Consider the following 23,803-nt stretch of genomic DNA (forward strand, 5'->3'; position numbering starts at 1 on the left):
AGCATTCTCAATTGCGGGCTCGTCCTATACTTCTCATATCTGCACTAGGTAGATCAGCAGACATTATCCCTCCAGCAAAGGGTGGGAGGTTGTCTCACAGTGCTGACGGGATAAGCGTCTGCTTCGCTTAGATAAAGAGTGCTGAAGGAACCCGGTAACCGGAGGTAAGAACAGTACGCTATTGTCTTTGAAAATCTGGTTTTTATTTCAATTTGGTGCCAACTACACACTCAGGCCTAGAATAACTTTAGGAGTTTTGAATGATGACTTTCTTTGTGACAAGAGACCGCATGGTCTGTCCACCATTTTGTGTGACCCTCATGGAGGTGGAAGGGGGAGGAGCAGCGGCCATTTTGGGAAGGTCAAAAAAAAAAAAATATTTTTATTTTTTTTTGAGCGGCTGGTTTTCAGTTGACTCAGGAAACAATCAGCCATCCACTGTCAAAAAGAAATCATCATTTAATGAGTTTTTTTTTAATGCATTTATTTAATCTATATCATAGTCAATCATAAGTAATAGTGATTGGTACTTATATGTAATATCTATATGCGTGTGCTTACATCAATGTATGTTATTAGATTAAATTTAGAATTGCATTTTCATCTGTGTAAGTTTCACATCTCACCTTCCTGTTTGCCATTTGCATTGATAACGTGCTGAGAAAAAAAACAAGCACACAGCATAGAAGATACTGTGTGGTGTTTGGTAAGCGTTTATATAGTGAAATATCGCTTATAGTAAGGCGATACAGAAGCCACAAGACAATAGCACACATTTGTTCAGTTTCCAAAATTTAGTTTAAATACCTTACTTTACTGTAACGCCTCTGGGGAGAGCTATCAGACTACGGGAAATGATTTTTCTGATCAGAAAACTATAAGAATGATAGTGGGTTGAAAACGGTATGAGTGTATTGAATCCCGCTTTGTGGACTTTGTGATCTATGTGATAAAACGGTATTGAATTCCGCTTTGTGGACTTTGTGATTTGTGTGATCTATGTGGAACGTGATGAGCACGATCTGAGTGAAAACGTGCAACAGAGTGTGATAAAGTTTTCGTTGTATTACGCTCTGGCTGTTTTGGAGCACAGTAGGGAGACTCCAATGATCCTACCATTTATGGGCAACAAGTGTCTATAAGTGGTACGATTGGACCGCACGGTTGTATGTGTGACCAATAACGCAACGTGATATGAGGTCGTATATCCATGCGTAAATCTTGCCCTCATACGTGTTGTAGGGAGCACATGCAAGCGTGATTTGTGTAAAGAAAAAGGAAGGGAATTTTCTCAGGAAAATCTCTAGAGATAGGGCCTGCAACGGCTACACGTGTCTGCTAGAAGGCGGACCGGAGATACCCGGAGCAGAAGAAGTTCAGTGGAAGAGCTTTAAGGATTTCCAACGAAGTTCTGTGTTTGGTGCATTTTAAGAAGTTTTTCTGTGTTAAAAAGGTCCACAATGGCAGCCAAGTGCACAACACAGAGACGGTCGGAGGTCAGGATTCAGACTCCAGAGGCTTGCAGACCCCGAGGGTCTGCTCGGTTAGTAATGTGGGGGAAATATGGTCCCCACACTGAGACCTTTTGTGATGAATGGACACGAATGACTGCGGGGGATAAGGCACCATTTCCCGGGATAGGTAGTTTTGACTTAGAGGTGTTGCATAATTTAAGGCAAAGGATCAGTCTCATAAAATCCTGGAAACAACGAGTTAAACATGATGATTGTTTGCAGTTATGGCAACAGGAAAGTGAAATGCAAAGAAATGTAACTTACATATCTAACTTTCATCTTGAGAGGAGAGACATGGCATTGAAGAGGATTATGGTTGCAGAGAAATGGCACAATGTTGTACGATAAAAATGCACTTAGTAACTGTATTAAGAATGAAAGTGTTAAATGTAATAATGTTTATGAAAATGAAAGTGTAAAAATTACAAATGTTAACCTGTGCAAGTCGCACCCCATGTTAAACTTCCCTCAGGATTACCAACAAGAAAGTGAGCCCAGAACGATGTCGGCACCTCTTAAAGAAGCCATCCTACAAGACATCCAGGTGGACGCGACCAAATTGGTAAAGGCAATAATCAAACCCCCTAACGGAGGGTCAGGTGAGGTCGTGTCCACAGGTACGTACAATGTTTTATATCACGCACAAACAAATGTACCCCATATTGTAAGACCAAAACAAGGTGATGTAATTGAGTTTAGTCCTGTCAGGGTGATCACAGTCCCCAATGGGAAGACTGACGATCAGGGAATCATTCCCGTCAAGGACAGTGCAATGCGCCATCCCTGGTCCCGGACAGAATTGAGATCAATCATGTCTGATTACCCAGATCCTAGGAAAGATCTAACTGTATGATCAAAGATTCACAGAAGGCATATCAACTCCCTAGACAACGACATAATCATGGTATCCAAGGAACCAGGTAGGTACAGGGAAAGCGGTTGAGGGTGATGAGCATCCAAACGTTTGAGGAGGCATCAAATCAACCAAAACCCCAGGCCATTGGCACATGGAGGAACTTAAGGAGTTGTGATCTGTGCAAAAGAGAACTGCAATAACCCACATAAAGTTAGACCCCCTAGACATGAAAATGAGCAAAAGTTATGACACACCAAATTACAAGCAGGGATCATATAGGAAGAATTTTGGGCCACACCCATAATATATAGTTAGGAAAGGTGATTATTAGGAATGGAGGCAAGCCTGAGGTAACGGTTAATAAATTGGGAGGTCATTCACTGAAGACACAGGAATGACCAGGTTAAACGTTGTAAATGTATTTGTGAAAAATGTTTTTTCTTTCTCTCTCTATCCCCATCTCTGACGATTATTGGTAAGAATTCAAACATTGCATATTCGCTTGGTCCTTGCAGAAGTCTACCAAACCCCAGCATGACCTATCCACCACAATGTATTCTGGCCAGATACAGACAGTGGAATAATGCAAGTGCTGGTGGGGAGGGACTGCTCAAGGAAACCATTAGACACGTAGATACGACAGCCTAATAAGTCTGACAATGTTTTTTCTAATGCTAACAATGTTTTCTTAATGTTGACAATGTTTAAAAATGTTTTGTTTCTCTTTTCTCATTGGTGGTTATTGTCGAGTTATGTAATGTATATATGCACATGAATTGTTCTCTATCTCTTTTGTTTTTTTGTTGTCTCTCTCTTCCCACTCATGTTTCCATGGTTTAAAGATGGTATGTCATCCCTCAGTTGGACCAATGGTAATGCCAGATTTTTTCTCCTTACAGAAAGATCGCCGGTTAGGAAGGAATATTGCATCACCAGAATGTTCGTTTGGAAGACTGAGAGACAGCACCTTTGAGAGGACAGCAGAACAAGAAGAACAACAAGACGAGAGAACTTATTATCGTAACAAGTTCTCTCCCCCTCAAACTGTTTTCTTATACCCCCTTTACAAATTTCTTCTTTTCTCCTCCTGTAAGATGGACTTGCCCCAAGAGACTGTGATATGGATTTTCCCGTTAACCATGATGTTGACCAGAGCAGTCTGTTTCGGTGAGAGTACCAGTGAGGTCGAGAAAGGATCCAGAAAGGTCCTGATGACTGAGACGGAGGTGTAAAATTCCAATAGCAACCCAATCACCAAGCAAAGGCGAGTACCGGGCACGATCTAACAACCATGTTATCTGTAAACATTTTCTTTGAAGGATTGTTAGTTCAAAAAAAAAAAAAAAAAAAAAAAAGAAAAACTGTATCTGTAGGCTCTGTGACAATGGTTGAAGATGGATGCATAAAGAAATGCCAATCCAGTCTTAATATCCATATGGACCAGCATCCATTGAGTGACCATCACTCCTTAGTGGGTAACGTGTTAAATAAAACAGATTGTTGGGTATGCTCTCAAGTACCTCAGGGTCATAGCAAATCAGGGCTAGTACCATTTCCTTTAACGTTAGGGGAGGTACTTGAGCTAAGGGGTGGGAGACCGGTGGACCGGAGGTTTAACATCTCCAGCCCTCCTAGTTTGAAGCTCCACCAATACCATGTGGATAGGTCCCTCTTATGTTTTAACATCTCCAATCCCAGAAAACCGGGAAATTGGGAAGTGTCATGGAGCAACCTTACCATGACCTTTTCACACAGAGCAGATAGAATGCCTACAGATACAGAGCTCGTACGCCACATAGCCAGTAGAGGAAAATCTTTCCGGTATCGATATACCTTAGGGAATAGGATTACTAGAGTTGGAGAGGTATCACCAGGATACTGTGCACATATCGTACAAACCGATACGTGCATTAAGCAGTTGGAAGAATTAGGGTCAGGAGATTTCACCTGGAAGGTTTGTAACATGGTCATGTCCTTCTCCGTCCCTTATGTTCTCCCCGATGATGCATATTTCATATGCGGGAGAAAGGCGTACAAATGGCTTGCCCCAAACTCTGAAGGATTGTGTTATATTGGAAAAGTATTGCCTGAAGTGATGACTGTTACACATGACAAAATGAAGGACATACACCGTGGTGCCCAAGCTCCTTATACTCACACTCACTACGAGCACCGGGTTAAAAGACAACTGTCAGAAAGGTTAGAGCATCCGGCCTCTGATCTTATCCATGAATCCACCGGGATTCAGGTTCTGGTAGCGTTAGATTTCACTCGTACCGCTCGGGGAGTGATGAATTATAGATACATTTCCGCACTCGCCAATTTGTTAGATAATATCACTGAAATGTATGATGACACGTTTAGATACACTGGAAGAGAACTTCAAGCTTATAAAACAGAACTAGTTCAGCATAGGATGGTTCTTAATTATCTTACAGCAGTAACAGGCGGATATTGTGTTACATTGGCAACACAGTACGGCATAAAGTGTTGCACGTATATCACAAATAGCACCGAGGATCCGGTAGAGGTCATAGACCAAAAGATGGACGATATTCTCCAATTGAAGTGGGAATTTCGTCGAAAACACAATCTCACCCTTGCTGCTGTAGGTAATGAGCTGACTGGTTGGGTGTCATGGTTGAACCCGCGAAATTGGTTCTCCGGTTTAGGAGAGTGGGCTCAAGGAGTCATAATGGATGTTGGAAAGTTTCTACTATGTATCTTAGGTGTCGTTATATCGATTGGATTGATATTTAGATGCGGGCAGGCTTTAATGAGGTGCAAACAAAGTACAAAAGTGATGAGCTTGAGGAGTGAGGAAACTGTAATTAACCTGGATTTGATTTATGACCCAATGATAGAAACCAGAATGTGATGAAAATGCGATTATACGGTCCGTTTCTTTCACCTGTTTTTCTGCTTTTTCTCCAAGACACAAAGACCCCCTTGGACGAGGAAGCTGACGAGACGAGATGTATACAGACAACAGACAAGCACCAAAGAAGAAGATTTGACAACTTTAAATATGGACACTTGATGAACTTTGCCATGGATCCCCAGTTTCCCTAGTATCTTTAAACTCACGCTAGCCCAACATTTTTGTAAATCTGATGGCTCAGACAAAGCTATTTGCTCATGCCTAAGGAGCAATACAGCGCAAAGAAGACGACTCTCAACAGATACCGAAAACAACTTCGACGACAGATGTACATTTCCCTGACATAGAATATCATTGCATTTTTCGTAAGTGTTCTTTATCTTCATCTCTACAACCCTCAGGTAACGACACACATAGACGATAGGGAATACAGGCACAGATATCAGCAACCACATACCTCCCCCATTCATGTATCATCAACTAAAATGTGCATCCCCATTTTGTTACAACCACAGCCGAAATGAGCTCGGTAGAGTTTGACAGCCCATCCACAGACCTGTACCACAGGATAAGAAGGAATTCAAATGTATACTTCGCAATACCTCGAAGCTTGATTTACCACACGTACGGCACGATGATACATGACCCCCCAAACATGGATTCATACACACATGCTTCTGCTATCTCACTAGGTCATACCCTTTTCACACCTACTCCTCTCTTCTTCCTTACCCCACCATGGAAATCAATTAACCCCTGACTTACATTTTTCTCCTTAAATGTTTTGTGGCAGTTATTATTGACTGCCAAAGGGTGGACTGTCGAAGTCAGAAAAATGTCTCTATGCACGTTGCCATATTTGCACCGCACACTGGTCCGCGCTGCGCGTGCGTGCGCTCTCCCGTGGAGGCGCATACCCGCAATAGCGTGCACTCACAGGCGCGGTATGCGTATTTACGGTAGAGTTTACGTAGTCGTAGCGTGCGACTCATTCGTTACATATTTTCACAATTAATGTAGTTTATAGATTATGGTCCCTTTGATAGATTCTGAAAGTTTGGTTAATATAGAATGTCCCTGAACGGAGGAATCCCTCTTTGTATTGTGCGAAGGGTCTAACAGGAGTCAGACAGTGGTGTTTGGTACCTATCGGAAGAGTATTTAAATAGCAATATTCCGGTGTTGGTTTGGAGCAGATTAATTGCTCGTGCGAATAGTTATGGACATAAGAAGTTATGTCCATTTATTCATTATTATTTGTCCTTACTTAGTCATGCATCTGAACAGTTGGAGACAGGCATCAGTAGGTCTCAAATGTCTCTTTGACCTCAGAGATCCCCCAAACAATAGTTTGCATGTTAAGAGGGCCTCATCTCTACACATGCATAAGGTAAACACAGGAATAGTAATTGAAGATCAATTGTACTCCAAATCAGTATCTTTCCCGCAGACGGAGTACAATAGTCTTTAATTACACTGAGCTTTTGAGACTCAATGAGGAGGGTCAACACCTGTGTTTACAAATGGGGCTGGATTTGTATACAAAGAGAATGGTGACTCAATACAAAGGAGAAAGAAAGACCCCTCCCCCAGGTACTGGTCAAACAGGAAGGTAGTGGTCAGGTGTGGCCTCAGAGAGCAGATGTAATGTAGCTACACTCACAGACACACACACAGCTACCTGGCACCAAGCAGCATGGCGGCTGAATCCCCAGGACATCTTCCAAACTAAAGGCTAAGTATTGAACCTCACATGGCTAGATAAGGAAACAGATAGATTGCTTTCTGGTTTAAATAGGATATTGTAACTTGGTTGTGTGATTGTTGGGTGTTTGTGGATACTCTGTGAAGTCTGTGATAAATTGGAACAGTATACAATCTGTAGCATAATATTTGTGGTATTTGTTTGCCAATGGAGATTTAAAATAGATTGTGCTGGTTAGTTATAATATATATCCTGTTAATCATAAATACCACCATGCAGTTACGTTTGTGTTAATTACATTGTGATCTGGTCTTGTGATGAATATGCTCTGGTTATTGAGATACTGAAGTTGTTTGGGATGTGAAATTATGAGATGGTTCTAGGAAGTTGGATTACATTGTGAAAGGTGTTTTAGATGGTTTGGAATTGTAAAATCAGAACATATGCATTGTTTTGAGGCTTGGACATTTTGGAAGAAAATGGAGTCTTGTGTTTTCTGCTATGTGATTGTGGTTTAGTATAGAGTGCCATGTGTTTGGACCTGCAAATCTAAAATGGCTGCTGCTGGATGTCTTCCCCTCCCCCTTTCAGCCATGTGGTGTGGTCTTTGGAATCAAGTGGAGGTTTCTCAAAATGGAGTCTAGCTTCCATCCCATGCTGTATTCAGCATTGACTAACTGCGCAGCGATTGTCTCTCACATGTGTAGTTTTATCTGCAACCATGTTGTCTCTTATTTAATGTTATCATGAGCCATTTCTCTCTATCTCTCTCTTCTTCTCTTCCCCTTCCATTTTCCCATAAATAGTAATTGTATTGTATTGTATTTCTTGTGTAGTTATCTGGTTAGGAAGTCTCTGTTATATTGTAGTGTATCAATTGTACTGTTATCCCCTTTTACAAGTATATTAGATATAATACAGTTAATAGGCCTTGGAACCTAAACCAGCATCTGTGTATTTTCTATAGTGATAAGTGTTCATTTGAGCGTCGGTGACGCTCATGCAGCTTTGTAGATAGTCAGGTTACACAAGGTTGCACTTACACCCTGTACTCACATTAAGGTATTCAGTGTATTTCATTGGTATAAGGTTTTAACATAAAGGTATAGTGTTGTAAGCGTCTGCATCGCTGGTGACCTCCTCGTGGTCTCGAGCGTATGCTACGCTACAGCGAATCATTCCCCTAGACATAACCAATAACGTGTCCTGTGATCACTGGGCCGTGAGCGAACGTGACGCTTGAGCGTCTCGCCTACGGCTGAGCGATCGCTACGCAGATAGCGTACCATTACGGTACTTCTTAAGTAAACAGCGTACAGTGTTCTTAGCTTCATAAAGGGTTGTTTATACGACAAAGGAATTTAGCATTCTCATAACGCAAATCTATTTTTAGAAAATCTGAAATTTAGTTTAACAGATCCTGCTCCTAATTGGTAACACTCTTGGCCTGAAGACAATTTCTGCGCAGAAATAGATATAGAAACAAAAGTGTACATGTGTTGAGTGAGTGTGTTTTGTATACAAAAGTTTATATAACTTCAAGGTGGAACCAAAAGGAAAGCCGGGTACTCGTCAAGGGACATACGTGTAAGTGACATATACGGTGGCTAGGGAGGCATCCCTGGTTAAATAATATTTGAGCATTAGAGTATAGCGGACCATACCAGGAGGTCATAACAAGACCAGGAGGTCATAAGGTAACAAGACCAGGAGGTCATAACAGACCAGGAGGTCATAAGGTAACAAAGAGGTCCGCTATAAAAGTCCAGTGGCACAACGCCTGGGGTGTTGGTGCAGAACCCATATAGGCCATACAAGCTCTGGCTGAAGGAATCGCAGCCGGAAACATAGATTCCATTGATCTTTCAGTACATGACAAGTAGTGCTCGTGTACTGAACGATTGGACCGCACGTAATTGTGTGCAGTAGTTAGTAATCTGACCTAATACCATTAGAGTAAAGTGGTCACAAACGCTATTTGTACATTCTGACGTGATTTGTGTAATTTTTTATTTTTGGAAGGGAAGTTCGCTGGTCACTCGGGAACTATCCAACAACCGATACTTGCTGGGGAAAGCGCCCCAGTAAATAAAGGTTCACAGGGGCCCTAGGTTGGGTACAGCAGCTCTGGCTACAGTGATTGCAGCACAGGCCAACGTGGGCGAGAAGTAAGTGGGGTACTTGATAAACCACCACCGCCGGCCTGCCCAAGGACATCTTGGTTTGTTTGTAAGGGTTCGCTGAAAGCCTTGATATTCAAGGAGGAATAGGCAACGCCTGCAGATTATGGGGGCCATTTGTTCAGGTAGGGGGCGATCAACCTCGGTTCGGGTTGATTCAGAGAACCGATCCATCGGGTCGGCACGATATGTGATGTGTAAGAAATATGGAAATCACGCTGAAGTTTTATGTGATGAATGGGAGAGAATGACTGTACAAGACAGGGACAAATTCCCAAGAATAGGTAGCTTCAGTCCAGTAGTGTTACAAAATTTAAGGAGGAGGATAAGTCTCGTTGAACCAACGAAGAGACAAAATAAACATTATGAATATTTACAGTTATGGCAACAGGAAAGTGAATTACAAAAAGAGTCTATTGACTTTTCTGACTCTTATCTTGAGGGGAGAGACATGGCAGCAGGAGAGGAGTTGATTGCGGAGAGAAAAGCACAAAAGTGGAACAATAAAAACGCTCTTAGCAACTGTAATATAGATTATAAGGATAAGTGTAATAAATGTAACCATGATTATTGTAATACTGTTGAATGTACAACTATTAACCTGTGCAAGCTGCACCCCATGTCAAACCTCCCTCAGGAATACAAACAAGAAAGTGAGCCCAGAACGATGTCGGCACCTCTTCCAGAAGCCATCCTACAAGACATCCAGGTGGACGCGACCAAATTGGTAAAGGCAATAATCGAACCCCCTAACAGAGGGTCAGGTGAGGTCGTGTCCACAGGTACGTACAATGTTTCATATCACGCACAAACAGATGTACCCCATATTGTAAGACCAACACAAGATGATGTAACTGAGCTCGATCTGGCCAGGGTGATCTCAGTCCCCAATGGGAAGACTGACGATCAGGGAATCATTCCCGTCAAGGACAGTGCAATGCGCTGTCTCTTGTCCCGGACCGAATTGAGATCAATTATGTCCGAATTTCCTGATCCTGGGAAAAATCTAGCCAAATGCCAAAGGTTTATTAAAGAACTAGGAAACGCCACAGAACCCACCAACAAAGAGTGGCGGACAGTGCTGAGGGCATGTTTGCCCTCCAGGGTTGACCCTGAAAAATTCATTGCTGATTGTAAATTAAACATGGAGGTACCCTGTATGGAGGAACACAATCAGGAATGTATTAGGCAGATTAACCGACAGTTAGGAATATATTTCCCAACCACTGTCAAGTGGAGTGAAATTTTCTCCATAAGGCAAAACGAAAAGGAAAATGTTTCTAATTATTTCAATCGAGCACTGCAAATAATGGCTAGGAACACTGGGATCGCAGACATCAAGACAAATGCACAACATAAAGGAATAGCGGTTAAGGTATTAATGAATGGTTTAAAGGATGAATTAAAAACAAGGGTACAGACCACCAACCCAAACTGGAGAGAGATCTCGGTGGCCGCACTAAGAGAGGCCGTCATTAATCATGACCAGAATATCACCAGGTACAGAGAGTCACAAAGAGATAAGTTAATGGCAGCAAATATACAGGCCCAAACCACAAGACCACCCCAACAAAAGCCCCACACCCCTGCGAGAAACCCAGATATGGTAGTCTGTTACCATTGTCATAAAAAGGGACACATTGCAAGAGATTGTAGATCAAGAGAAAGACAACGACATAATCATGGTATCCAAGGAACCAGGGAAGTACAGGGGAAACGATTGATGATGATGAACATCCGAGCGTTTGAGGAGGCATCAAATCAACCAAAACCCCAGGCCATTGGCACATGGAGGAACTTAAGGATTTGTGATCTGTGCAAAAGAGAAGGGCATTATGCCAGTAACTGCAACAGCCCACATAAAATCAGACCCCCTAGACATGAAAATGAGCAAAAGTTATGACACACCAAATTACAAGCAGGGATCATATAGGAAGAATTTTGGGCCACACCCATAATATATAGTTAGGAAAGGTGATTATTAGGAATGGAGGCAAGCCTGAAGTAACGGTTAATGAAATGGGAGGTCATTCACTAAAGACACAGGAATGACCAGGTGAAAAGTTGTAAATGTATTTGTGAAAAATGTTTTTCTCTCCCTCTCTCTATCCCCATCTCTGACTAGTAGTGGTAAGAATTCACACATTGCATATCCACTTGGTCCTTGCAGAAGTCTACCAAACCCCAGCATGACCTCCGCCACAATGTATTTCTGGCCAGATACAGACAGTGGAGTAATGCAGGTGCTGGTGGGGAGGGACTGCTCAAGGAGACCAGTAGACACATAGATATGACAGCCTAATAAGTCTGACAATGTTTTTCTAATGCTAACAATGTTTTCTTACAATGTTTAAAAATGCTTTGTTTCTCTTTTCTTGTTGATGGTTATTGTCGAGTTATGTGATGTATATATGCACATGAATTGTTCTCTATCTCTTTTGTTTTTTTATTTTCTCTCTCTTCTCACTCATGTTTCCATGGTTTAAAAGATGCTATGTCACCCCTCAGTTGGACCAATGGTAATGCCAGATTTTTGCTCCTTACAGAAAGATCGTCGGTTAGGAAGGAATATTGCATCACCAGAATGATCGTTTTTGAAGACTGAGAGACAACACCTTTGAGAGGACAGCAGAACAAGAAGAACAACAAGACGAGAGAACTTATTATCGTAACGAGTTCTCTCCCCCTCAAACTGATTTTCTTATACCCCATTTACAAATTTCTTCTTTTCTCCTCCTGTAAGATGGACTTGCCCCAAGAGACTGTGATATGGATTTTTCCCGTTAACCATGATGTTGACCAGAGCAGTCTGTTTCGGTGAGAGTACCAGTGAGGTCGAGAAAGGATCCAGAAAGGTCCTGATGACTGAGACGGAGGTGTAAATTTCCAATAGCAACCCAATCACCAAGCAAAGGCGAGTACCGGGCACGATCTAACAACCATGTTATTTGTAAACAACTGTGAAGGAATGTTAGTTCAAAAAAGAAAGTTGTATCTGTAGGCTCTGTAACAAAGAAATGCCAATCCAGTTTTAATATCCATATGGACCGGCATCCATTGAGTGACTATCACTCTCTAGTGGGTAACGTGTTAAACCAAACAGATTGTTGGGTATGCTCTCAAGTACCTCAGGGTCACAGCAAATCAGGGCTAGTACCATTTCCTTTAACGTTAGGGGAGGTACTTGAGCTAAGTGGTGGGAGACCGGTGGACCGGAGGTTTAACATCTCCAGCCCTCCTAGTTTGAAGCTCCACCAATACCATGTGGATAGGTCCCTCTTATGTTTTAACATCTCCAATCCTAGAAAACCGGGAAATTGGGAAGTGTCATGGAGTAACCACACCATGACCTTTTCACACAGAGCAGATAGAATGCCTACAGATACAGAGCTCGTACGCCACATAGCCAGTAGAGGAAAATCTTTCCGGTATCGATATACCTTAGGAAATAGGATTACTAGAGTTGGAGAGGTATCACCAGGATACTGTGCACATATCGTACAAACCGATACGTGCATTAGGCAGATGGAAGAATTAGGGTCAGGAGATTTCACCTGGAAGGTTTGTAACATGGTCATGTCCTTCTCCGTCCCCTATGTTCTCCCCGATGACGCATATTTCATATGCGGGAGAAAGGCGTACAAGTGGCTTGCCCCAAACTCTGAAGGATTGTGTTACATTGGAAAAGTATTGCCTGAAGTGATGACTGTTACACATGACAAAATGAAGGACATACACCGTGGTGCCCAAGCTCCTTATACTCACACTCATTACGAGCACCGGGTTAAAAGACAACTGTCAGAAAGGTTAGAGCATCCGGCCTCTGATCTTATCCATGAATCCACCGGGATTCAGGTTCTGGTAGCGTTAGATTTCACTCGTACCGCTCGGGGAGTGATGAATTATAGATACATTTCCGCACTCGCCAATTTGTTAGATAATATCACTGAAATGTATGATGACACGTTTAGATACACTGGAAGAGAACTTCAAGCTTACAAAACAGAACTAGTTCAGCATAGGATGGTTCTTAATTATCTTACAGCAGTAACAGGCGGATATTGTGTTACATTGGCAACACAGTACGGCATAAAGTGTTGCACGTATATCACAAATAGCACCGAGGATCCGGTAGAGGTCATAGACCAAAAGATGGACGATATTCTCCAATTGAAGTGGGAATTTCGTCGAAAACACAATCTCACCCTTGCTGCTGTAGGTAATGAGCTGACTAGTTGGGTGTCATGGTTGAACCCGCGAAATTGGTTCTCCGGTTTAGGAGATTGGGCTCAAGGAGTCATAATGGATGTTGGAAAGTTTCTACTATGTATCTTGGGTGTCGTTATATCGATTGGATTGATATTTAGATGCGGGCAGGCTTTAATGAGGTGCAAACAAAGTACAAAAGTGATGAGCTTGAGGAGTGAGGAAACTGTAATTAACCTGGATTTGATTTATGACCCAATGATAGAAACCAGAATGTGATGAAAATGCGATTATACGGTCCGTTTCTTTCACCTGTTTTTCTGCTTTTCTCCCAGATACAAAGACCCCCTTGGACGAGGAAGCTGACGAGACGAGATGTATACAGACAACAGACAAGCACCAAAGAAGAAGATTTGACAACTTTAAATATGGACACTTGATGAACTTTGCCATGGATCCCCAGTTTCCCTAGTATCTTTAAACTCACGCTAGCCCAACATTTTTTGTAAATCTGATGGCTCAGACAAAGCTATTTGCTCATGCCTAAGGAGCAATACAGCGCAAAGAAGACGACTCTCAACAGATACCGAAAACAACTTCGACGACAGATGTACATTTCCCTGACATAGAATATCATTGCATTTTTCGTAAGTGTTCTTTATCTTCATCTCTACAACCCTCAGGTAACGACACACATAGACGATAGGGAATACAGGCACAGATATCAGCAACCACATACCTCCCCCATTCATGTATCATCAACTAAAATGTGCATCCCCATTTTGTTACAACCACAGCCGAAATGAGCTCGGTAAAGTTTGACAGCCCATCCACAGACCTGTACCACAGGATAAGAAGGAATTCAAATGTATACTTCGCAATACCTCGAAGCTTGATTTACAACACGTACGGCACGATGATACATGACCCCCCAAACATGGATTCATACACACATGCTTCTGCTATCTCACTAGGTCATACCCTCTTCACACCTTCTCCTCTCTCCTCCCCTACCCAACCATGGAAATCAATTAACCCCTGACTTACATTTTTCTCCTTAAATGTTTTGTGGCAGTTATTATTGACTGCCAAAGGGTGGACTGTCAAAGTCAGAAAAATGTCTCAATGCACGTTGCCATATTTGCACCGCACACTGGTCCGCGCTGCGCGTGCATGCGCTCTCCCGTGGATTCGCATACCCGCAATAACGTGCACTCGCAGGCGCGGTATGCGTATTTACGGTAGAGTTTATGTAGTCGTAGCGTGCGACTCATTCGTTACAAATGTTCACAATTAATGTAGTTTATAGATCATGGTCCCTTTGATAGATTCTGAAAGTTTGGTTAAAATACAATGTCCCAGAGCTGAGGAATCCCTCTTTATATCGTACGAAGGGTCTAACAGGAATCATACAGCAGTGTTTGGTACCCATCGGGAGAGTATTTAATTAGCAATATTCCGGTGTTGGTTTGGAGCGTATTAATCGCTCGTGCGAATAGTTATGGACATAAGAAGTTTATGTCCATTTCTATTAATTACACATACTCCGGTATGCGGCGGGAAACCCAGTTTCCCACCCACCTGAGCTGTTGGAAATCGTCACAGCCCACCTGTATGAATCACCCTATGACCTTTTGTTATGATGCAGGGCCGAATTCCTTCGGCCAATGGACAATGGGATTGTAGGACCAGGAGATTGCATTGTGTGTGGGGCATAAATAGGCAGGCCGACCACATCCAGCCCTCACTCTCTCATCAACGGTTATCTGCTGATAGCCGGGAGCTGGATATCGAGGCGCAGGCGATCATACCCTTTGTGCGTAAGTTTCTCTCCGTAATCATTGTCTTTCTGTGAGCCAATCTCTCTCTCTCTCTCTATCTCTCTCTCTCCTCTTTTCTCTTATATCTCTCATAGTATTATAGCATTGTATTGTATTGCATTTAGGTCAGAGTAGTATTGTCTTTTTGTATTTATTGTTTAGTTCTGTGGTTAGGAAGTCTCTGTTATATTGTAGTGTATCATTTGTACTGTTATCCCCTTTTACAAGTATATTAGATATAATACAGTTAATAGGCCTTGGAACCTAAACCAGTATCTGTGTATTTTCTATAGTGTTAAGTGTTCACTTGAGCGTCGGTGACGCTCAAACAGCTTTGTAGTTAGTCAGGTTACACAAGGTTGCACTTACACCCTGTACTCACATTAAGGTATTCAGTGTATTTCATTGGTATAAGGTTTTATCATAAAGGTATAGTGTTGTGAGCGTCTGCATCGCTGGTGACCTCCTCGTGGTCTCGAGCGTAAGCTACGCCATAGCGAATCATTACCCTAGACATAACCAATAACGTGTCCTGTGATCGCTGGGCCGTGAGCGAACGTGACGCTTGAGCGTCTCGCCTACGGCTGAGCGATCGTTACGCAACTAGCGTACCATTACGGTACTTCTTAAGTAAACAGCGTACAGTGTTCTTAGCTTCATAAAGGGTTGTTTATACGACAAGGGAATTTAGCATTGTCAGAACATAACAGAGTGAGTATACATATGAAGGTTGGGGGCTTTGAGGCCTCCGTGCTTAAAGGGATTTTGCAGTTTGTTTAGCGAAATTCTGGATTTTTTATGTTTCCATAGAAATCTAGAGGTTAGTTTGTCAAAGGTAATGAAGTCAGAGGTTTTCAAAGAGAGTGGCAACATTTGAATGAGGTAGAAGATTTTGGGGAATATAATACTCTTTATAGCCGCAAGGCGGCCCAATAGTGACAGTGGGAGATCTTTCCAGTTATCATACAGTGTAGCTATTTTTGTTAGTAGGGGGGTATAATTAAGTTTATAGATGTTAGCGGTGGATGGTGGAATTTTGATCCCTAAGTATTTTATACCTTCCCTGGCTATATGAAAAGTGGAAAGGGATGGGGTGATTTGAGTGATGGGGGGAGGGCCATTAATGGGTAGGATTTCGGATTTAGATATGTTTATTTTAAGACCTGCAGTTTGGCCAAACGCTGAGATGAGGGACATAACTTGGGGAACCGAAGAGGAAGGGTCAGAAAGAAAAAGAATCATGTCGTCTGCAAATAAAGAAATTTTTAATTCCAGTGGACCTAAAGCGATTCCAAGTATATTGGTCGAATTGCGAATAGCTATAGCGAGAGGTTCAATGGCTATGTTGAATAATAATGGTGATAATGGACACCCTTGTCTAGTGCCTCTAGCTATAGGGAAGGGGGGGGGGAGAGAGACCCATTACAGGAAATTTGGGATGTGGATTTGGAGTATAAGGCTGTAATTATATCAATAAATGATTTAGGGAATCCGAATTTGGAAAGTGTGTGATATAAGTGGGGCCATAGCACTAAGTCGAAGGCCTTCTCGGCGTCCAATGATAAGATAATGGCTGGTTTGGTGGGAGGAGAGATGTTCATACTTTGGACGACCGAGAAGACCTTCCTCAGGTTTATCACCGAGTGACGGACAGAAATGAAGCCTGTCTGGTCTTGATGAATTATGTGGGGCAATATCGGTTGGAGACGATTGGATAGAATTTTTGTCAGAATTTTGTAGTCAAGGTTGAGTAGAGATATGGGCCTATATGAGCTGGGGAGGGACAAGTCACGGTTTGGTTTGGGTAAAGTTTTTATTATTGCTGAGGTGAAGTAGAGTGGGGGATTGAGATTTATAAGGAGGTGGTTGTATAATAAAACTAAGGTGTCTATAATTTTGGGGGCTAGTAATTTGTAGAATTCGCCTGAGAATCCGTCAGGACCTGGGGCTTTGTCTCGATGAAGATGTTGGATAATTGAAAGGATCTCCTTGGCTGTGATGGGAGCCGTTAGAGAGTCAGAGAGGGGTTGCGGGATGGTAGGAAGAGAGGGATATTCCCAAATAGGGGTGGAAGAGAGTGTATTCTGTGATGGGGTGTTTGTAGGGGGGGGGGGAGAAGGTGCAGAGTATAGTGATTCGTAGAATGATTTCATCACCTCTGAGACTTGTTGATTAGAGGTTGTCATTTTACCATCAGGTGTTTTTAGAGGGCGTATAAAGGAAGGAGGGCGGGAACCATGAAGTAAGTTGGTCAAGAGCTTGCCTGTCTTGTTGCCAAATTTGTGATATTTAAAATTTATGTTAAAGAGATGTTTATCGCCTAGAGATTGGAGATGTATTTCAAAGTTATTTTTTGCCTTGGTGTATAAATCTTTGTTTTCAGGTGAGGGTGATGTTTTGAATTGTTGGAATGATGATGTTAGTTCTGATTGCAATTGTAAGTAGGTTGAGGCCAGTTGCTTTTTAGATTTAGAGGTGTATGAGATGATCATGCCTCTTAAAACTGATTTGGCTGTTTGCCAGAATATTGGGGGGTTGGAGGTGAGGTAAGATATATTGTTAGAGGCAAATTCATCCCATTTCGCTATTAGAGCTTCACAAAACAATTGTGAGCGTGATAAATGAGTTGGGAATCTCCAAATTTTCGTGACAGAAGGGTCATGTGAGAGTTTGAGATCAAACCAGATGAGGGCATGGTCCGAGAGAGAGATGGTTTCTATAGTGGTAGAAATTATATCGGGGATTAGAATATGGGAAATTAAAAAATAATCTATTCGGGATAGGGTGCCATGAGCGGCAGAGAGGCATGTGTATTCTCTGTCGATGGGATTGAAGGCTCTCCAGACATCAGTGGTTTGGAGAGGGGAGGCGAGGTGAGGAATACCAAATTTTGGTAAAGAGGTAGGTTTAGAGGAAGTGTTGGAGCGATCAAGAAGAGGGGAGGAGATTAGATTGAGGTCACCTCCAATGATTAGTCTTTCTTGGAGGAAGGGGGTTAATTTAGCTATCAGTGTGGAGAAAAAAGATTTATTGTAGTTATTGGGTGCGTATATGTTACACAATACATATGAAATGTCTTGTAAGGTAATGTGTGCTATGATGAATCTGCCATTAGGGTCGGGTGTAGTCCTAGAGACTTTAAATGGGAGAGAGGATCTAGCCAATATAATTACTCCACGGGCCTTGGAGGAAAAAGGAGCCGCCGCTACAACTGTCCAGCCTAGGGTTCCTAATTTTTTTTATTCCAGATCCGTTAAGTGAGTTTCTTGTAGATATGCTAAGTCTAAGTGTTGTTTATTTAGGTATTGCAGGATTCTACGACGTTTGGCTGGGGAATTTATGCCGCCCACGTTCAGAGAGCCAACCCTAAGGTGAGAGAGTGTCATATGTGGTATTTACCATGTGAGGAGGGGACAGAGATAGGGCATTGTGTAGGCCATATTTTGAGTATGTTGAGATGGAAAGGTAGAAGGAGAAAAGGAAGAATTGATAGAGGAAAGATAGCATTGAGAAGATAAACAAAACATAATGCAAAAAAGTCCTAGTTACGACAACACTAGGAAACAACCTAGTTGATCTGCGGCATGGCCAGCATACCAACTTTCGATTCATCGGAGTAAAGGAAGGTATAGCCTCAAGGGAGCCTTAGCTGCCCGGAACTAACCCACCAGGCTGAAACATATCGAAGGGGGTGAACCCATGGGGGATGGGGGAGGGGGGGGGGGGGGAGGGGAGGGGTGGGTGGGTGGTTGGGATGAGCAGGTGGGTGTATGTCATAGCTGCAGGCTGCGTGTCCTTAATGACCACAAGGGGCATCACATCAACCCATATACTATCTAGTTACATATATAATAATGTCATAAAATCAAAGGGTTTATCCTTAATAGTATTTGGTGTAGTATCGGAGATAGGCCTATTAGCCCTGCTTATAAGTGAAAAAAAAAAAAAAATCATGACAATAAACAGTGGTACGTGTCTACATAGCTGTCCTTCAGTGGTTGCGCTGGAGAGGTGAATAGCCCATCACGAAGGTTATCTAGGATGTTATGCAGTGTCAGAAATGTCCTCATGATGTCCTTGCGCTTCTTCTTTGAGGAATGCATCTGCGTCTCCAGGGGTGTTAAAGTCGTAAGATGTGTCTCCTGTGAATATGCGTAGTTTAGCTGGATATTGGAGGGCAAATTTCCTTTTCATCTGTATCAACTGAGCACAGATAGGTGAAAAAGCCTTTCTGGCTCGTGTGAGTTCAGGAGAGAAGTCTTGGAAGATAAGTAATTTATTTTTTTCCCATATCAGTGGGCGTACTTGTCTGGAAGCAATCCAAAGGGCTTGCTTGTGAAGGTAATTTAAGCAGCGGAAAATGACCACTCTGGGACGGGTATCTGCAGGACGTAGGTTGGGGCCAATTCTATGTACCCTTTCTATGACAATGTCTTTACAAGCGTCAGTGATATGCAGCAGCTGTGGTAGTGTGTGACTCACAAAGCGTTCCAGGGCTGCATCTTTCACTGATTCAGGGATGCCAATTATTCTCAAGTTGTTTCTCCTGGATCTATTTTCAATATTATCCAGCTTATTTAAAAGATGATAGTTTTCCGTTTGAAGGCGGATGATGTCGTGCTGTGCATCTGCCATGTCATGAGCTATCTTCCCTATTTGTGTCTCGGTTGTGGTCACCCTATGAGTGAGATTTTTGAACTGTGTGGAAATGTCAGTGACAGCCTGTGTCAATAGGGGCCCCATCGTGGCCGTTATAGCTTGGGCCAAATCAGCGTGTGTGATGGGAGAATCAGGGTGTCTCTGTGAGACAAACTTATCTGTTTCCGAAGCGGCTTTCTTGTGTGCCGGAGACGCTGGCGGCGAGTCTGTACCGGGCGCCATCTTTGGATCTGCTCGTCGCTTCTCCTGCCGAAACAGCTGCGTGCGGGCGGAGGTATTCGGAGCCAGAAATTTCTCCATACACTGGGGGGAAGGAGGGGAGGTTCGTCCCTTCTTGTTGGAGGCTCCGGGGAGCCGTAAAAAGCTTGTTCGCGGTGAGTGAGTCCCGGGAGCTGCACGGACATGCTGCTCACAGCATGAACCCGGAACCGGAAGTCGTAAAACGGTAACTTTAATGATATATCATGCCTCCAGGGCCGGACACCCTGTACCAGGTCTGGTCCAATAAACACCTAGCAGTGACGGCTCTGAAGAGCCACGATCAATCTGTAGCTCCACAGCTGGGCTTTTATCTTTTTCTGTCAATACTGCACAACAATTTCACCACTATTTAAGGAGGGTCACACATTGTCATATATCGAGACCCCTTTCTGCTGTGTACCCTTAACCCTTGTACATTATATTGCACTCTGAAGAGTCAATAATATATCAATACTCAGTCAGACATGTCACTGCTCTAGCAATGATCGCTATTTGTAAAGTTTGTTAAGATCAGCTTGTGGCCCCGTGGCTTCACAGAAATTACATTGAGGCCACCACCCCATATCCAGTAAGCCAGAGTTTCTCAAGTTTTGTCCAGGTTTTAAGGATATCCGTGCTTGGGCCCAAGTGACTTAATTAGCACCTCAGTAAATTTGATTTAACCATTTGGACTCAAGCATGGATATCCTTAAAACCTGGACTGTAATCGCAAATTTTGGAAAACTCTGCAGTAAACTCTGAAAAAACAATCACCTGTATTAATGCACTAAACTTCTCTAGTAGTGCAGATAAAGGAGTGTAATATATTTATTATATTTCATGCAGTAGTGTTGCAGAGCTCTAAAACAGCCGCCAGGTTCATTCACACATGAATGTACTCCATGAAACAGTGGCAGTGACAGAGATAAAGCTCAATTAGCTGGAGGGAGTCTAACGTTTTATGGCCAGGCCCGTTGTAAGTGTGTACCAGAAATTTATATAAAATAAAATACATTTATTTTTTTCCAGTCATCACAGGGAACAAATATGTTAAATAGATGCTTGGTTTCATCCTGTGCTTTATTGGAATTGCTTAAATTTGAAAACTACATTGAAAAAAAGTTACATTCTTTGCAAATTACCTTTTGCCCAGCCAATGGCAATCATGACTAGCCAGGCATCCTTAAAACGACTATTTGCTTGTGTAACTCCAGACAAAATCTTCCAAGTCCTGGTCACTTCCTTCATTGCAGCAGCAATGACTCGGAGAGGTAAGAAGCAGAAGCATTTGTAGAATAGATCCGAAGGAAAGTAATACACCGTGTACCTGAATGATGCGGAAATACATTGTAGTACTGTTTAAATAAATAAATAAATAAATAAATATAGATATATATAGATATATATATATATACACATACATATATACACACACATTTTTTTAATCTACAGTATATTTATATAAATGTAAACGTCCTCACTCACTCACTCACTGACTCATCACTAATTCTCTTACTTCCAAATATGTTAGGAAGCTGAAATCTAACATAGGTATTCTTAAGGTGGGAAGTGGGAAATTAGAATTTTAATAAACCTCCCCTTAGGGGATGAAAAGGGGGTTGACATAATGACATCATTACCGATGCATAGCTTGTGCTGCGGGAATTATAACGCCCAAACAGACATTCGGAACAAAATTTGGATTGCACCTCCAGTGTGTAGAATTTAATAAACTACAAAAATGGTCTCGTCACTTTTTACCATATCTGCTAAGGGTGCTTCTCGGATAACACCAAGAACAATGGATTAATATTTACTTACATTACATCTCTATAGATTTACAAAATTTTTAACACTGAACCGTGGAAATCAGAAACTCCCGTGCGAAGACCGGGTAGAACAGCTAATAAAATATTCATATAGTTCTCTAACTGAAACATATGGCAACAAATCTAATACTGTAATAAGAGAATGCAGACATGGTCAAGATGATCATTTGTTGTTCCAACTAAACACTGGAATTAGGAATAAATACAATGTAAGTAACTCTGACGATAGAATGATTTTTGGTGTCAGAAGGGTGGTTTCAATATTTCAGAAACCGCTCATCTCCTGGGCTTTTTCAAGACAACAGTGTAGCATTCACAGAAAATTGTGTTCAAAATTAAAGATACCCAGCAAAAGTATTGTAAACGCAAATGTCATGTTAGTGAGAGAGGTCAGTGGAAAATGGTCAAACTGGCTCAAGCTGTCTGGAAGAAAGAAGTAACTGGAATAACCATATGCTACTGTACAACAGTGATATGCGGAAGAGCAACCCTGAACGAGCAGCACATGGAGCCTTCAAGTGGCTGAGCTACAGCAACAGAAGACCACACCAGGTTCTACTCCTATCAGTTAACAAAGGAAAATGAGGTTACAGTTCGTATAGGCCCACAAAAACTGGACAGTATAAAACTGGTAAAACATTGCCCGGTCTATCATGCTAATGGCAGGTTCAGAATTAATCCATGGAACCATGTTGCCTTGGGTCAGTGGTTCATGCTGGTGGTGTTGGTGTAACAATGCAGGTGATGGGTCCCTTAATACCAGTTGTGCACTGTGTAATGCCACAGCCAACATGAGTGTTGTTTCTGACCATTTGTATCTTTTTATTGCAACAGCCTGAGAATTTTCTAATGCCTACTGCCAGCAGGTCACATACACACATCATCTCAAGCTGGTTCCAACAATATTACAATGAGTTAGCACTATAGGGTTATTCAGATGTGGCAGCAAACTAAAAAATCAAGCAACTGGGCAAAACCATGTTGCACTGCAGGTGGGGCAGATCTAACATGTGAAGAGAGATTTAGATTTGGGTGGGGTGTGTTAGAACTGAAATCTTAATTGCAGTGTAAAAATGAAGGTAATATTTGTGGGCTACATGCAAAAGCAGTCAGTGTCTACTCTGCATAGAAAAAAGTAAATGTATTTCCTCCCCTTGAAATGCAAAATGGTTTGTTCCAGATAAAAACTTACATGCTTTTCTGCCTTGCTTACAAATCCAAATCAGGCCATACAGTATATGCCAGTGGATTCAGTGTCACCAGAAGTTAATAGAGTAAAGCAGCTTTGGAATGTGGTAGATTGGGAGATTTGCAGCACGAGTGTGCCAATAAAACTGAAGCACTGGGGCGTGGCCTAACCTGCATACCAAGAGGACGCACTGCTGCAGAGCTCCCGGCTGGCGGCCCTTAATACACTGCTCTACACGCTGGGACGCCAGAGGTTGAGTGCTCCTACACCGCTGCGGCTCTCCTCAGTGGCTGGCCTACCGGTGTGAGGGGTCCGCTGAGCCGGGAGACACTCTTGCAGTGTCTTTGCGGGTTGCAGCCTACATGCGCCGGCGCGGAGCACAGCAGCACACTTCACGGTGGAGAGGCTCCTTCCTCTTGCCTTACTGGACCCAATCATCTCCTCCAGAGGTCCCACGTAGTAGCAGACTGCTTCCTGCTTGCTGTACAGGGTTGGTGAGAAGCTGCCTGGCGGCTCCTATTCCCAGCCTATGCCTGTCTCCCTTCCTCTCACCAGTAGTTGGCTGTGCTTAAAGTGCCTCTCTAGTAGTCCCCCCCAGGGCCCCTCTCCTGCTTCACTTTGGGCTTACTGATTGCTGCTGATTAGTAGCTTATTTTATTCACAAAGAAATAATACAAGTAGGCGCTAGTGTACTGACTATGAGACAATGATGATATTAATACTG

The 23,803-nt window shown here is 42.5% G+C and overlaps 1 protein-coding gene across 2 annotated transcripts in view; it reads right to left on the reverse strand.

Moving 5' to 3' along the window:
• TMEM38B (transmembrane protein 38B) overlaps positions 1–23,803 on the reverse strand; it is a 272,063-nt gene that overhangs the window by 76,834 nt on the left and 171,426 nt on the right. For both annotated transcript variants that reach the window (XM_063914142.1, XM_063914143.1), the window contains exon 3: positions 21,204–21,388. In XM_063914142.1, the coding sequence (XP_063770212.1) occupies positions 21,204–21,388 (185 nt within the window). The remainder of the gene's footprint in view (positions 1–21,203; positions 21,389–23,803) is intronic.

The sequence above is a fragment of the Pseudophryne corroboree genome, chromosome 1, assembly GCF_028390025.1.
Source record: "Pseudophryne corroboree isolate aPseCor3 chromosome 1, aPseCor3.hap2, whole genome shotgun sequence".
Classification (NCBI taxonomy): domain Eukaryota; kingdom Metazoa; phylum Chordata; class Amphibia; order Anura; family Myobatrachidae; genus Pseudophryne; species Pseudophryne corroboree.